This window comes from Globicephala melas, chromosome 17, assembly GCF_963455315.2.
Source record: "Globicephala melas chromosome 17, mGloMel1.2, whole genome shotgun sequence".
Classification (NCBI taxonomy): domain Eukaryota; kingdom Metazoa; phylum Chordata; class Mammalia; order Artiodactyla; family Delphinidae; genus Globicephala; species Globicephala melas.
In genome coordinates, this window is record NC_083330.1 from 45,774,392 (window position 1) to 45,791,758 (window position 17,367).

A 17,367-nucleotide genomic window follows, 5' to 3' on the forward strand; every position below is an offset into this window, starting at 1 on the left:
GGAAACCAGACAACACATAAAAGCAGTAAAAATTAACCATCTCTTTATAATATTTCCCACAGAACCTACATTATAACATTGTGCTTTCCCACCCACTATCTCAACTATTCTTCACCAACTTTGAGGTGTGTACTATACCTGATTTAGAAAGTGAGGTGTGAGGGACTTCCCTGGTGGTCCAATGGGTAAGACTCCACGCTCCCAATGCAGGGGGCCTGGGGTCGATCCCTGGTCAGAGAACTAGATCCCACACGCGTGCCGTGACTAAGAGTTCGCATGCCACAACTAAAGATCCCGTGTGCCGCAACTAAGACACGGTGCAGTCAAAATAAATATTAAAAAAAAAAAGAAAAGAAACTGAGGTATGAGGGGGTGGGGAGGAGGAGAGATAGGGAGTGAGGTTGTAAGTGGTTAAATGACTCGATTACCACAACACAGTTAATAATTAGCAGGGCTGAGACAAACCCAGATTTAGGAATTCCAAATTTCAAACCCCTGTCTACACTATCTTACTATGCAGCCTTACAGCATCTAAAGGGGGAGCTCCTTGGAGAAAAACCCTTTTGATGTGACAATCTCAACCAAGACTGTTTATGATCACACAGCACATTATAATGCCTAAAAGCAAAGCTCACACGAAAATTCCACATACAGACCAAAAACGAGAACTGGTTTGCAAGGTAGCCACCTGCATCCCAAGGAGTAATTCAAGACAGGGACTAGTCACAGGGACACCATCACCTTAAAAGGCCTCTCTTAACCTAGTACTAGGAAAGGGTTAAGAGGGTCCACCCCAAGACAAAAGGCGTAAATCAATTTGGAGCCCAGGAGGGATGAGTTGAGGGGAAAGGGAAATCAAAACTCTAAGACAGGTAGGTGGCTGCTCAAAGGCTGGGATGCCTCAGAAAGCAGAGATTTTCCAGAGTACAGGCCATGTGGATCACTGAAAAGAGACCTGGACTTTAAACATCAGAAGACCCATCATGTGGACCTCATCTGTCAATACCCTGGATAAACTCAGGGCCTGATTTTCCAGCTCATCAGTGAAAAAACTGGTCTACATGACTTCTTTGGCACTTTCCAGGGTTTGGTGAGCTGGCACTTCCAGCTCTCCCCTTAATCTCAATGCCTAGAACCTTGTTCTTGTTATGGTGTTTGCTATTTCTCAAGACAATGTTTTAAGCAAGAACATAGCACCAACTCTAGAAATTCACTAGAAAGAAAATCAAAATGTCACACAAGTATCTGAGCACTGAATGGTTTCAACTGCACACAATGAGTATTTGCTGAGGGCCAGCGCTCTGCACCAGGGACCTTGTAATCACTCTGGAAAGCTACAACCAACATCCTAGGCTCTCTGAATTCCTCTCCTCTGCCCTAGCCATCCCCACCTATATTCATCTACTGCATTATTTGGTCTCCCAGAGCCAATAATTAAAGATTTTAACCCAATATACAAAGACTATCACAGAAATAGCAAGTATGAAAACACAAAGAAAAAAAATCAGATACAAACGGGTTTTTTTTTTAAATGCTGAGTACACTTTAAATGTTTGAGCCATCACACTATTACACTAAATAAAATATGTAACTTTTAACAGGATGTGGTTATTTTAAAAAGACAACTTATTTGTAGAAGAAAATATTGGTGTTTTGAGACCCCTAAGTTTTCTTTGACTGAGCAATTTATTTGTAGTACCATGCTGCCTGTCCAGTCTTACTGCTTTCCGGGTAAAGACTAAAGTCTACCTATTTATAGATCTTTCATCCCGAACTACCATTTATCATTTCACTTGTGACTATCATACATAGAAAATCAACCCATTGTAACACACTCTTTTCTATTACCAAAACTTACTTTAAACCTTGGTAGATTTTTACCTGAAGACAAAAATATTCTGGGCTTATTCTAGTAAGTTGTAAGGTTCCAGAAAACCAACCTCGTTTGGAAACATTTCCCTCAAGCAATGCAGCAATAGGTTGATCCTATTACTTTGCAACTAGGTATGCAAACATGAACTTTCTTCTGAAGGGGAGACACAGAACAGCTCCACCACAAGTCAACTACTTTTCAAAACTAAAAAAGCACGACTACCTCAAATGATACCTTCGTAAGTCTCAACAGACATTTTTACTGCTACTAGATAAAACTAGAGGTTCCTAAGATTTTACCTACAGCCCTCTCCTACTGTTCAAATATCTGCCACCTTGATGTACATTTTATGATCTCATCAGATCCACCTCTTTCATTTCTCACGAACTGAAAACTGAAGATGATCCAACTATTCTTAATATTGTATATCGACATTACAGAAATCAAAAACAAAGCTGATTACTTGTTTACACCAGGAATGGAGAAAGAAAAGGTAGCTTTAAAAAAGATACGTGTCAATTTCCAGACTAGCTGAAACAAAAGGAATGCTCAAAAATTATTCAAAGTGCCCAACAAAACTGCAAAATAGGTTTTGGCATGCACAGTAAATTGAGTAAGCTAGTCAGGATTCTTGGTATATGAAGTTAGGACTAATATAAAAAACATACCCTACTTCTCTCCTGGTGCAATTTTCTAAGTTACAAGACAAGTTGCACTACAAGCACTACCAACTCGGTTCTATGAATGACAGACAGTACGGCTATCCACACTACTAGCGTGGTTCTAAAATTTACAAAAAACCTTATGTGAAAGTCTTAACAAAAGATCTGTAATGAAACAAAATCGGAATAAGGATCGCATTACGAAATGTTAAAATAAATGACTTAAAACTTGTTTCAGTATTTAAAGGAACTACGTGACAATTCCAAATGATTACTATTTTCAGAAAGTATTCCAAAAGTTTTACAAACATGTTAAATGCTATATGGTTACAGCAAAGATTAGACAAATCCAAACCTAACGCCAGAAACCAAGCCTCCAGCTTCCCGGATTGAAAGGCTGTCCGCCCCACCTGAGGCAGTTAGATACTCCGAGACAGAGGGCCGGTATCTTAGCAGCAAGTTAGGCCTCTTCCTCCCGACGGGAAGCGCATGACAAAAAGGGCATCATGCAATTTATGTCACCTGGTCACTTAGCAAAAATTATATCTAACTTCTAAACTTGGGCCCAGATGGCCTTCCCTATTTATAATGAATAGAGAGCAGCGAAAGTGTTGGGATAGAAAGAGACTTAAAATGTCCCCCTTTCTGACCCTGTAAACATTTAGGCCATCATTAGAGCTGAGTTCTAGATTCTAAGACTTGCTTTAATGGAGGCTTCCCTCAACCTCCTCGGAGTCTCTTTTGCAACAGTGAAGGAACTTTTCCTGCTTTATCTCAGTTCCCTGAGAACATGCGGCCCTGCAATTCAATATCCTAACCTGGCAGGGGACGATGGAGGAGGGAAGGAGAGGAATCCAGGGCCAAAACAGCCTTCTTATGAAAGGCAAAAAAAAAAAAAAAAAAAAATCATAATTCCTCCTCCGCCCATAGCAAAACCCATCCCAGAAATTTTACAGCGTGTTAAGAAAAGCAGCACTGCGAACTGCAAACGTAAGAGTTTTCCTTTGACTTCACGCTCGGCTTTCAGCTGTCAAATTACAACTCAGGAAAACACTATCATTAGAATAAAAAAGGAAACAAAAAAGCTCGCACCACAGGGGCCGGGGCAGGAGCTGCGTGCACCATTCCGGGAGTAGCAGAGCCAAGGAAAGCTAATCCACTTCCCCACCCGCGCCCAAATTCATCCCCTCCCCGGAATGGCAAACCTCACTGCAGGGGCTCAAATTTAATAATAATAACAATAATCATGGCGCTTCCTCCCTCCCCCGCAGCCGCGATCCGCCGGGAATCAGCTTCTCCCCACCCTCCCCGCTCCCCCGGGATCTCCAGGCCCCGCAGGTCCGACCACCACACCGGACACAGCTCCCAGGGCCCCGGGCGAGCCCAGCCTAACCCGGGGCCCCTCGCCCGGCTTCTCCTCTTCCCTCTCTTTTTACCTCCACCATCCCCCATCCGCATTGTCTGTCTCAATTCAACTTTGACTAATATGGATTCCTCGAGCCTGGGCCGGGCGGTAATTACAGCTCCCCCCCACCGGGAGCCGGATTCCCCCCCCCATCTCCACCTAGTTCAACGCGGTTCCTTCGTGGAGGCGGAGGGGGGGGGACGAGGGAGTGGAGGGTGCAGTGCGCTTTCCCGTCCACATCTCACTCGCCCCCGCGGCCCCGGGCCCCCGGGACCAGAAGTTTGCCCCGGAAGGGGCCTAGCCGGGTGCAGCGAGGACCCTCCCCCCACACCGCCGGACGGCGCGTAAACACCGGCGCCCGCCCCGGCGCGGCCCCGTGGGGGAGGGGAGGGCGGGGAGGCGCCCCTCCCCCAGCCCGCCGGCCCGCCGGCCCGCCGGCCCTATTACCTGTCATTGAGCTGGTCCTCGGTGCCCGGCAGCGGGTGAACCACGAAATGGATGGACGTCATGGTGCTTCCTTCTCGTCCTCCTCCTGAGCACGGCCCCCCCGCGCTCTGCTCCCCCCCCAACCCCTTCCCCTCCCCAAAACCCACAGCCGCCGCCGCCGCCCTCCAGTCCCCAAATGGAGAGAAGCAAATGCGCAGGGGCCGCCGCCGCCGCCTCCCCGCCGGGCGTGTGTCCGCGGCGCGGCGGTCCGGCGGGGCGGGCAGGAGGGCGGATCAACACGCCGCCCGCTCCCCCGGCGACAGCGCGCAGGAGTGCGAGGCCGGCGGCCGGGAGCCGGGGCGCGCCGCCGCCAGCGGCAGCCGGGCGTCTGGAGAGGGACCGAGTGGGGAGGGGCGAGTGGGACGGGCTGCGGGCTGCGGGGCCGGTGTAGTCCCGGTGGCGGACGGGGTCCGGACTAGGGAGGTGGGGAGGGAGATGAGCCCGCACCGCGCGTCACTGGCGAGAAGCCGCCGCCACCGCCAGCACCGCCGCCGCCATCTTCACTTCTGCCCCAGTTTCTCCGTCTCGCAAGCTCCGCTCCCGAGCGGCGGGGGAGGGGCGAACGGGAGGAGGAGGAGGGAGGAGACGGGCGGGCGGGGGCACGGCTGTGAGGGGGCGGGGCTCCGGGAAACGGGCGGTAAGGCCCTTTCGATTGGGCAGCTCAACGTTCTCGGGCCACGACGCTGTAAGGCGCGTGCGGATTGGTCCGTTCGGCTCCCGAGCCCAGCCCCCGCCCCGGGGGGGTGGGATATCTCCCGAGTGAGTGTTCCGGAGAGCACGTGTTAGGGAAAGAGGAGGCGGGGGGGGCGGGGGAGGGCGAGCCGGCAGGGGCGGGGAGTCCGGGAGGGAGGCTAAGTGTGTGTCCCCGGGGAGGTGGGAAGGAAGAGGGGTCCTTCATTCTCTCGCTCTGATTTCCCCTGGGGCAGCCCTAATTTCTTTTGCGGACCCTTAGGGGTTTTTTGTTTTTGTTTCTCGTCCTTCATCCTCAGTTACATTTAAAGTGGAAGTGTAAAATCAGTTAAGGGGAAGAAATACACAGCCTTTTATTGGAGAAGTAAGGTAGTTATGTAAGGGCCTTTCCAGAAGGTCCAATCGTAGGATCATAGAGCTGACTTTGCAGCACCTTCTTTTATCACCCTGATCTCCCCAATTTCCCCAACACCACCACTATTACATACCCACACAAAGACAAAAAGTGGAAATTTCCACCAATTTCCTGATTTAAATGATTCATGATTTTTTACTCCTTTTAAATGAAAGATGATACATCTGTTCTACAAAGGTGTTTCGTTCCTCAGCTTATGATCAGTGGGATCATAAAGGCTAATTCTTGAATAGATCTATTTGCTTTTTTCTAGGGAACCAGTTCATAGCTTTCTTCTCAAAGGCTTCCATGGCACCTTCAAAAAATCAAGTACCTCTTTCAAGAGAAAAAAGTGAAAACATGAAGCCTCTTCTCCAGTATGTTCAGTTAAATCAGGGGTCCTGTGAAACATTCTTAATTTTCAGTATCACTTTTCTTCTGTTAATGCATTACACACACACTTTTGCTCAGGAAGTTCTTTTGAACAAAATATATGAAAATTTATTTATAAATCAGGATAGAGTAGGTACCCCTTGAGACAGATAATGGAACACATTTGTAGGTCACTAGCTCCAAAATGGCCCAGATTACTTTAGACTAAAAAATGATTTCAAGGCCACTACTTATTAGAAATCCGTGGGAGCCACTGGGAAGCAGGGTAGACCAATGGATACTGCTAGTTTTAGAGCCAGACAGACCTGAATTTGTGCCCTGTTTCTGCTACTTAACTATGTGGCCTTGATTAAATCATTTAACCTATCATAGCATCTTTTTTTCTCATTTGTGAACTATTCCATAGTAATAGCTCTACATAGGGTTTTGATGAGGCCTAAATAAGATAATGTATGTCAAGCATGGAGAGCACTTCATAACACTTAGTAGTCTCAGCAAAGGGAGGCTTTTATTTGTCAAGTTGCTCACTATGTGCCACTTGACAAATGTACCATTTGACTACATACCACTTTATACGCTTATGTCTTTTAATACTCAAATCACACTATGGAGTAAATAATATTATCCCCATTATATAGACAAGGACACTGAGGCTCAAACACCTTAGGTAAGTGCTGAAGCTGAGACTTAAAACCAGGTCATCTAACTCTGATTCCATTGCTCTTTCCACTATACCACAGCTGCCATCTACTTAATAATTTAGAAGGAACAGACTATTCAAAGCCAATGGGAAAATGTGATATGATAAATACAGTAAGAGTGCTATGAAAGTTAAAGGAGGAAGTGGTTCCAAACAAGAGAATTAAGAAGTCATTTAAGCTGAACTTTCAAGAATGTTCTGGGAAAATAGAACATCTAACTTAAACACAGTCATTTTAGATGTGCCCCTGGACAAACTCCAACCTCCATGCCCATACTTTGCTTCATTTCTCTTTCTTCCACATCTGTCTTTCTTCATCTTTTCATTGTGCTTCCACCCTGCTTCCAGCTTGATTTACCCACTGAGACTTTCTGTTCTGGTCAAAGGCTGGTCTCATCACTCTAGGCAGCCCATTCAAACTGCCCACTTGGTCTTTGACTGACAACCATCTTGGCATCGTCCAGGCTGGCATGTTAAGGAGAACTCTCATCTCCCTGCACTTTGGTGGGTCACACTTTGAACAGGGAAAAACAAGAGTAAAGGCACAGAGTTGTGCAAGCCCATCACATGGATGGGGGAGGAGGGAGTACAGATAGGGAATAGAAATAAGCAAGGTTCAAGTAGAAACTTTTTGAAGAGTTAAAGTGCAATACAAATCTAGAAAAGGAGGCTGGAGTGGGCTTCTTTTCTAACAATTTGGGTTAATTCTCCCTTTGAGGACAACTGAAAAGTTAACCAAAAATATTTCTTTAAATCTGCTTAAAGGCACAAGAGAGTTAACAAAATAATGATGAATTACCAAACTAGGAACCAAGGGATGAATAAGACCCAAGGAAGTGAGTCCTGTGTTTGGAGCCACTTATCCCCCTGGGATGAATGCCAATTACGGAAAGACCCAGTGAGAAGCCAAGAAGCTGAGCAGTTCTTCTGACAAACACTCAGAGCTAAGACAACAGGGATTAATGTCCAAGGTTCCCCAATGCAGTGGTGAGTGCTAATGAGCTCCTCTTACTTTGTGTGGAGCCCTAAAGGACTGCACCTCTGAAATAAGCCATGTCTTAGATATGGTTTCCCCCAAAACATACCTTGAGACAAGGATTTGGCTATAAATAGTTTATTTAGGAAGTGATTACAGGAAGCACTGTATGGAAATGGAGAAATGAGACAGCAAATGGAGAAACTCCTATAAAAGATGGGCTGATGAATGTTTTACCAGTGTGGACAACTGGAATTCAATCCCACTGGGGATCATCTGAGAGACTGTGTAGGACATATCTTAGAAGTAGCCCACTGAGTGGGGAGGAAACTGGAGGTATTTATCCATTAATTCCATCTCTCAATAGTTGAGGATTGCTCCTGGGTTGTTAACTCCCTAACACTTCAAGCTTTTCCCACTTGTGGGCAAAGCACACTCCTAAGGCCAAAAAATAGTGTCAAGAATGAAAGAAATAGGACTTCGCTAGCTGCGCAGTGGTTAAGAATCCGCCTGCCAATGCAGGGGACGCGGGTTCAAGCCCTGGGCCGGGAAGATCCCACATGCCGCGGAGCAACTAAGCCTGTGCGCCACAACTACTGAGCCTGCGCTCTAGAGCCTGCAAGCCACTACTACTGAAGCCCATGCGCCCTACAGCCCACGTGCCGCAACAAGAGAAGCCACCGCAATGAGAAGCCTGCGCACCGCAACGAAGAGTAACCCCCACTTGCCACAACTAGAGAAAGCCCGCATGCAGCAACGAAGACCCAACACAGCCAAAAAATTAAAATAAAAAAAAAAGAATGAAAGAAACAAAGATACTCAGCGGGGGAGGGGGGCAGGGAAGGGGAGAAAAAGAAAGAAAAAGAAATGTGAGAAATTTTAAGCAGTCAACCCATATTAAAGGGTGTTATTCAAGTAAAAGGAAAATGATTCCCCAGTGTAAGCTCAGAGGGGCATAAATGGATGAAGAATAAAAAGGAAAAATATGTAGGTATATGAATGTTGACTGAATAAACAAACAGGACTCAAAAATCCAAAACTCTGACAATACCAAATGCTGGCAAGGACGTAGAACAACAAGAACTCTCATCCGTTGCTGGTGGGAGTGCAAAATGGTACAGCTATCTTAGAAGACAGTTTATGGCTTCTTACAAAACTAAACATACTCTTAACAAGTGATTCAGCAATCGAGCTCCTAGGTATTTACCCAAAGGAGTTGAAAATTTATGTCCACACAAAAACCTGCACATAGATGCTCACAGCATCTTTATCCAAAACTTGGAAGCAACCAAGATGTCCTTCAGTAGGTGAATGTGTAAATAAACTGTGGTACATCCACACAATGGAATATTATTCCAATGGAATATTATTCAGCACTAAAAGGAAATGAGCTATAAAGCATGAAAAAACATGGCGGAACCTTAAATGCACATTACTAAATGAAAGAAGCCAATCTAAAAAGGCTAGATATTGTATGATGCCAACTATACGACATTCTGGAAAAGGCAAAACAATGGGGATGGTAAAAAGATCAGTGGTTGCCAGAGGTTAGTGGAGACAGGAAGATGAATAGGCAGAGCAGAGGATTCTCAGGGCGGTAAAACTACTCTATGATCTATAATGGCAAAAACGTGTCATGATAAATTTGTCCAAACCAATAGAATGTACAGCACCTACAGTGAACCCTAATGTAAGCTATGAGTTCTGGGTGATAATGATGTGTCAATGGAGGTTCACCAGTTTTAACAATTGGGTCACTCTGGTGGAAGATGTTGATAATGGGCAAAGCTATGCATGTGTGGGGACAGGGAGTCTATGGGAAATCTCTGTACCTCCCTCTCAATTTTGCTATGAACCTAAAACTGCTCTAAAAAATAAAGTCTGTTGGGGGCTTCCCTGGTGGCGCAGTGGTTGAGAGTCCGCCTGCCGATGCAGGGAACACGGATTCGTGCCCCGGTCCAGGAGGATCCCACATGCTGCGGAGAGGCTAGGCCCGTGAGCCATGGCTGCTGAGCCTGCGCGTCCGGAGCCTGTGCTCCGCAACGGGAGAGGCCACAACAGTGAGAGGCCCGCGTACCACAAAAAAAATAAATAAATAAATAAAATAAATAAATAAAGTCTGTTAAAAAAAATCTTAAATATTAGCAAAACGAATTCAACAGGATATAGCAAGGAGTAGATCACAAACAAGTTGGATGATTTAATATATAAAAATCAACAAATGTAATTCACCATATTAATAGAATAAAAGAGAAAAATCATTCAATCATTTTGAGTAAGAGAAAGAATGGAACAAAATTCTGTAAGCATTCATGAAGAAAATTTCTTAACAAACTATAAATAGAAGGGGACTTCTTTAATTTGATAAAGAATATTCCTAAAAATCCTACAGGAAACATCTTTTGTAATGGTGAAATGTTGAAAGCTTTTACCCTAATATTGGAAACAAGGATGTCTATCCTCATCACTCCTTTTCAACATTGCACAAGGGTTCCAGCCAGTGCAACGAGACAAGAAAAATAATTTTAAAATATAGGGATTAATTTTCTGAGGCAGCTGCCAAAGTTGTCAGAGGGACAGGTCATGCTAATCAATGGTTGAAACCATCTCCAGGGCTACCTGGAGGCCAGAGTGGCCAGGCGAGTACTGCTCAGCCAGAAAGTGGTGGTCATGCATTATGAGGACATCAACATTTCCTGCAAACTCCTACAAAATTAAATGGAGGTAGCAGGCCTTGACCTACAAGCACATAGACACCAACCCGTGCAATGGTCCTTTCCACTTCTGGGTGACTGTGCAAGGCCTGCTGCCCCACAAGATCGAGTATGACCAGGCTACTCTAGAGCACCTCAAGGTGTCTGACCAAAAAAAGCATATGATCATTTCTGTTCAAATGCATGTGTCTTAAGCCCACACATAGGTTTGCATCCCTGGGGCACCTGACTTATGAATTTGGAAAAGAAGAGGTAGGATGAGGCCAAGATTCACTACATGAAGAAGAAGTAGCTCAAATGGGCCAAGAAGAACTTGGGGAACAAAACCAACAAAGAGAGATCCTCAAGACTCATAGACTCCTGACCTGAGTCCAGTAAAAACTGTTTATCTCTCAAATATATATATATATATATATATATATATATATATATATGTTTTGGAAAGGAAGATATAAAACCATCATTATTTTCACAGGACATGTTTTAATACACACAAATTACAATTAATAAGCAACTTTGGCAAAATAGCTGGAAATAAGGTTAATGTCCAACAAAAAATCAATTGTTTTTAATATATCAAAAAAACAAAAAGAATTAGAAACGAAATTTAAAATACCATTTAAAATAATATAAAAACTATAAAATGTCTAATATCTAAGAACAAATTCAATGAAAGATGTATAAACTCTCTACACAGAGAACTTTAAAACATTTTTGAGAGAAATCAAAGGTGATCTTAATAAATGGAGGAATATACCATGTTTATGGGCTGGTACAACTAATACTGTGAAGTTGTAAAGTCTCCCTAAACTGATCTATAGATTTAGTGCCATCTCAATCAAAATCCTTCCATCCCAGTAGAACTTCACAAGTTGTCTGTCAAACTTATATGGAAATGTAAGAAGAAACAAAGAGATCGTTGAAATAGAATAAAAAGCTCAGACATACACCAAAGGTTAATGAACACATGACTTTGATAACATAGGCACCTAAGGGCAATTTGGAAAGGAAGGTGTTTGCAATAAGTTGTGCTGGGATGACTGGATATCATTATTTTTGAAAATTAAACTTAACCCCTACCCATACCATACACAAAGATCCAGGTGGACTGTAGATGTAAATGTAAAAGGCAAATAATAAAATCTCTAAGAAGATAATATATAAAAGGATACCTATATGACCTTAGGACAGGGGTAAACTTCTTATACTGGGCATAAAAGCTCTAATCATAAAGAAAAAGGATAATATGTTAGACTATATTATAAATAAAACTTTCTGTTCATCAAAACGACAACATTAAAACATTGAAAAAAACTATGGTTACCAAAGGAGATAGCAGGGTGAAGGGTAGGGGGGAGGTAAATTAGAAGTTTGGGATTAACATATACACACTATTATATATAAAATAGATAGGGACTTCCCTGGTGGTGCAGTGGTCAAGAATCCACCTGTCAATGCAGAGGACATAGGTTTGATCCCCGGTCCAGGAAGATCCCACATGCCGCAGAGCAACTAAGCCTGTGCGCCACAACTACTGAGCCTGTGCTCTAGAGCCTGCAAGCCACAACTACTGAAGCCCACGTGCCCATGCTCTGCAACAAGAGAAGCCACCTCAGTGAGAAGCCTGCACACCTCAACGAAGAGTGGCCCCCACTCGCCGCAACTAGAGAAAGCCCAAGTGCAGCAATGAAGACCCAACACAGCCAAAAATAAAATATTAATTATTAATTAATTTAAAATAAAATCAAATAAAATAAATAACAAGGTCCTACTTGAAGGACCTATCAATATCTTGTAATAACCTATAATGGAAAGAATCTGAAAAAGAATATATATATATATATATATTTGAAACTGAATTGTTTTGCTATGCACTTGAAACTAACACATTTTAAATTAATTATACTTGAATTTTAAAAAATGGTTAAAACAACAACAAAAAAAGAGATTGAAACAATAAGCCACAGAATGCAAGAAGATATTTGTGATATGTATTACTGAAAAAGGACTCACATTCAGAATATATTTTTAAATTCCTAGAAATTAGATATTAAAGAAAAAGAAAATTAATTTTTTTGCATTGTTTAATTGAAGTATAGTTGATGTACAATACTATATAAGTTACAGGTGTACAATACAGTGATTCACAATTTTTAAAGGTTATACCCCGTTTGTAGTTATTATAAAATGTTGGCTATATTTCCCATGTTATACAATATATTCTTGTAGCTTATTTTATACCTGATAGTTTGTACCTTTTAATCCCTCCTCCCCTCTCCCCACTGACAACCACTAGTTTGTTCTATCTGTGAGTCTGCTTCTTTTTTATTATATTCACTAGTTTGCTGTATTTTTTAGATTCCATACATAAGTGATATAGACAGTATTTGTCTTTCTCTGTTTGACTTATTTCACTTAACATAACACCATCCAAGTTCATCCATGTTGCTGCAAATTACATTTCTAGGAATTTAGAAATTACAAAGAAAAAGAAAACCCAAAATTTTGTAATGGGCAAAAGACTAGAATAGGCACTCCATAAAAGAAATACACAAATGACCGATAAACTTATCAACTTCATTCATCATCGGGGAAAAGCAAATTAAAACCACAACGAGATACCACTACATACCCTCCAGGATGGCTACAATCAAACAGACTGATGATAAAAAGTGTTGGTGAGAGTGTGGAACAAGAACTTATTTACAGCTGGTGAGAGCGTAAAACAATATAATCACTTTGGAAAACAGTTTGTCATTTTCTCCTAAAGTGAAATATACAATCCCAACAATTTTACTCCAAAGTATACACCAAATAGATGTGCATGCACAGTGTACCGAGAGACAAGGAAAAGAATGTCCATAGAAGCACTATTTATAAAAGCCCCAAACTGTAAACAATTCAAATGACCATCAAAAATACAATATCATGGTCAGTTCATGCAAAGTAATGCTGTACAACAATAAATATTAATGAGCTACAGCTACCTGCAAAACCTAAATGAATGTCAAAAAAGTAATGTTGAATAAAAGGAGTCAGAGATGGTACAATTCCATATGAGCTTCAAAAACCAGTGAAGTGGACTTCCCTGGTGGCGTAGTGGTTAAGAATCTGCCTGCCAATGCAGGGGACATGGGTTTGAGCCCTGGTCTGGGAAGATCCCACATGCCGCGGAGCAACTAAGCCCGTGTGCCACAACTACTGAGCCTGCTAGAGCCCACGAGCCACAACTACTGAGCCCGTGAGCCACAACTACCAAAGCCTGTGTGCCTAGAGACGGTGCTCCGCAACAAGAGAAGCCACCACAATGAGAAGCCTGCGCACTGCAACGAAGAGTAGCCCCCGCTCTCCACAACTAGAGAAAGCCCGTGGGCAGCAACAAAGACCCAACACAGCCAAAACTAAATTAATTAATTAATTAAAAAAAAAACAGTGAAGTGAAACTATATTGTTAAGGATGCACGTTTAGGTAGTAAAACTAAGGAAAGCAAACCAAGGGGTTACCTTAAACGGTAGCAGATACTTCATGGGGAGGGAGAGGTGTTGATTGGGAAGTGGAACCAGGGGACCTGCTGAATGCTAATAGTTTTATTTTCTGACATAGGTGTTGTTACAGGGTGTTTTCCTTATGGTAATCTGTTTAGCTTAGCTATACATTTTTTAAAAATATTTATTTATTTATTTATTTGACTGCATCAGGTCTTAGTTGTGGCATGCAGGATCTTCATTGTGGCATGCAGGCTTCTCTCTAGTTGTGGCACGTGAGCTCAGTAGTTGCGGAGCAGGGGCTCAGTTGCCCCGCGGCATGTGGGATCTTAGTTCCCCGACCAGGGATCGAACCCATAATCCCCTGCATTAGAAGGTGGATTCTTAACCAGTGGACCACCAGGGAAGCCCCTAGCTATACACTTTTACTTTGTGTGCTTTTCTATATGTATTCCGCTATAGAAATATATTTTTTTAAGTGGCTCGACCTCACACCATATAAAAATATTAAGTAAAAATGACTTATAGACCTAAATGTGAAAGCTAAAGCTTTAAAATTCTTAGCAGAAAACATAAGAGTAAATTTTTGTAACTTCAGATAAGGCCATTGTTTCTTAGAGACAAAAGCATAAACAACTGAAAAAAATAGATAAATTGGACTTCATCAAAATTTAATACTTCTGTGCTTCAAAGGACACCATCAAGAAAGTAGAAAGGCATCCCATGGAATTGTTACCGAATTGGTCAGCTGGACCCTCTCCAGGGTCCTAGCCTGTGCCAAGACCCCTTGTCTTGGCTAGGGAGGTTCTTTTTCCACTAGGACTCACACAGCCAATAACAAAACTAATTCAATGGCCAAAGAAGGAACTTAACTTGCAAATCAACTTCTCAACCCAATTCAGCAGAGACACCACATATATAGGAGGACCTATACCATATGTATAGGTAAAAGGGAGGGAACTGGAAAGAGTGGGAAGAATATTCATGACTTATCCCAGAACAGGAGTGTGGTTTGGACCCAGAACTGATGCAACTCTCCTTTTCAGTCCTTGTATGGGCTTTTCTGGTTGTTGTCACAACAACCGTCAACTGTCATGGCGCAAGTGGGTGTATCATTTAGCATGCTAAGGTATTAAAATGAATGTATAATGTGGCTCTAGGTCTAATGGAAGTTAGATCTTCTGCCACCTTGGGTCTAGTTGGTTCTAACCAGCTCCTGTTTTTCTCTTTGCAGCTTCCACCTGAAAATTAGTTAAGAGCAATTGGTTTCCTTTTGAGGGAGGGGCAGGGGTATGATTCTGGGGCAATAGTGTTGGTAACAGAATGGGAAATAATATTTGCAAATCATATATCTGATATAGGACTAGCATCCAGAATATGTAACGAACTCTTACAACTCAATAAAAAGACAAAAGTTCAATTCAAAAATGAGCAAAGAAGATAGAGGAGGCTGAGAATGAGCTAAAGTTTATGAAAGAAGAATAAGAAAGAGTAAAGCATTTGGTTTGCAAAGCTGTAACATGCTAATGAGTAGCAAAGAGAAGGCAAAATGTTTTACTCCTAACTGCTGCATCAAAGAGTACAGTATGGAAAATATAGGAAAATAAATATTGTGAAGGTGAAAAATTAAAGCTCCTGTTATAAGAAAAGACTATCAGAGAGCACTGAGTTGTCTTCAGTGAAGTCAAGCCTCCATACCCAGATAAACTATATGCCATAGTGCCATATAAAGTTTAAAAAATCCTAGGGAAAAAAAAAATTGACAAAGAATTTGAATGACATTCCGACAAAGAATATATACAAATGGCCAATAAGCACATGAAGAGATACTCAACATCATTGGGGAAATACAAATGAAACCCACAATGAGATAATACTTCTCATCTACTGGCATAACTAAAATGAAAAAAACAGATAATAACAAATGTTGGAGAGGATGTAGAGAAATTGAAACCTTCATACCTTGTTGATGGGACTGGAAAATGGAACAGCCACTTCAGAAAACAGTTTGACAGTTTTGACAGTTCCCAAAATGTAAAACTACCATAAGACCACGCCTAGGTATAAACCCAAGAGAATGGAAAACTTATATCCACACAAAAACTGGTCCACAGGGACTTCTTCCCTGGCAGTCCTGTGGTTAAGGCTCCGTGCTTCCACTGCAGGTGGCCCGGGTTCGATCCCTGGTCAGCGAACTAAGGTCCTGCGTGTCACACGGTGCAGCCAAAACAAAAACTAAACTAAACTAAACTAAACTAAAAAAACCTGGTAGGGCTTCCCTGGTGGCACGGTGGTTGGGAGTCCACCTGCTGATGCAGGGGATGTGGGTTCGTGCCCCGGTCCTGGAGGATCCCACATGCCGCGGAGCGGCTGGGCCCGTGAGCCATGGCCGCTGAGGCTGCGCGTCCGGAGCCTGTGCTCCGCAGCGAGAGAGGCCACAGCAGTGAAAGGTACCGCGTACCACAAAAAAAACAAAACAAAACAAAACCCTGGTACACAAACGTTCAAAGTAACATTATTCACAATAGAGGAGAAAGTGGAGACAACCCAAAGGTCTATAAACTGATAAATAAAATGGAATATTATTTGCCATAAAAAAGAATGAAACATCAATCCATGCCACAGCATAAATGAAACTTAAAAACAGTATGATAGGGGGCTTCCCTGTTGGCGCAGTGGTTGGGGGTCCGCCTGCCGATGCAGGGGACACGGGTTCGTGCCCCGGTCCGGGAAGATCCCACATGCCGCAGAGCGGCTGGGCCCGTGAGCCGTGGCCGCTGAGCCTGCGCGTCCGGAGCCTGTGCTCCGCAACGGGAGGGGCCCCGGCAGTGAGAGGCCCGCGTACCGCAAAAAAAAAAAAAAAAGCAGTATGATAGGTGAAAGAAGCCAGACATAAAAGGCCAAATATTGTATGTTTCCATTTATATGATGTGTCCAGAATGGGCAAATCCATAGAGACAGAAAATGGATTAGCAGTTGCCAGAGGATGGAAGGACGAGGATAGAAGGACGAGGGAATGAGAAGTGATTGCTAATGGGCATGGGGTGTTTTGGGGGGATGAGGAAATGTTCTGGAATTAAGACAGTGGTGATGACTGTGCAATTCTGTGAATATACTAAAAACCACTCAATCATGTACTTTAAAAGGATTAATTTTATGGTATGCGAATTATATCTTAATAAATTTGTTACTCAAAAAAAAGGAAAGAAAAGTGGTTGTATGACTTCATACTCCCACTAGCAGTGTATTCAGTTCAGATTGATTTATGCAATTTTTGATTAGCTAAGCTAGCTTCTACCTTCTCAGTGATTTTTACATTTTTATTTATTTATTTTGGCCATGCTGCGCAGCTTGCGGGATCTTAGTTCTCCAACAAGGGATTGAACCTGGGCCCTCGGCAGTGAAAGCACGGAGTCCTAACCAGGGAATTCCCACGTTGCATTTTTTAAAAAATATTTACTTATTTATTTACGTGGTTGCACAGGGTCTTAGTTGCAGCAGGCGCAACTAAGGAGGCGGGCTCCTTAGTTGTGGCACATGGGTTCCTTAGTTGTGGCTCATGGACTCCTTAGTAGTGGCATGAGAACT

The 17,367-nt window shown here is 43.0% G+C and overlaps 1 protein-coding gene across 5 annotated transcripts in view; it reads right to left on the bottom strand.

The window, feature by feature from the left end:
* Nucleotides 1–4,485, bottom strand: part of UBR5 (ubiquitin protein ligase E3 component n-recognin 5) — a 141,842-nt gene extending 137,357 nt beyond the window's left edge. For all 5 annotated transcript variants that reach the window (XM_030863040.2, XM_030863039.2, XM_030863036.2 and 2 more), the window contains exon 1: nucleotides 4,388–4,485. In XM_030863040.2, coding sequence (XP_030718900.1) covers nucleotides 4,388–4,449 — 62 coding nt within the window. In that variant the 5' untranslated portion in view covers nucleotides 4,450–4,485. The remainder of the gene's footprint in view (nucleotides 1–4,387) is intronic.
* Between the last annotated feature and the right edge of the window lie 12,882 nt (nucleotides 4,486–17,367).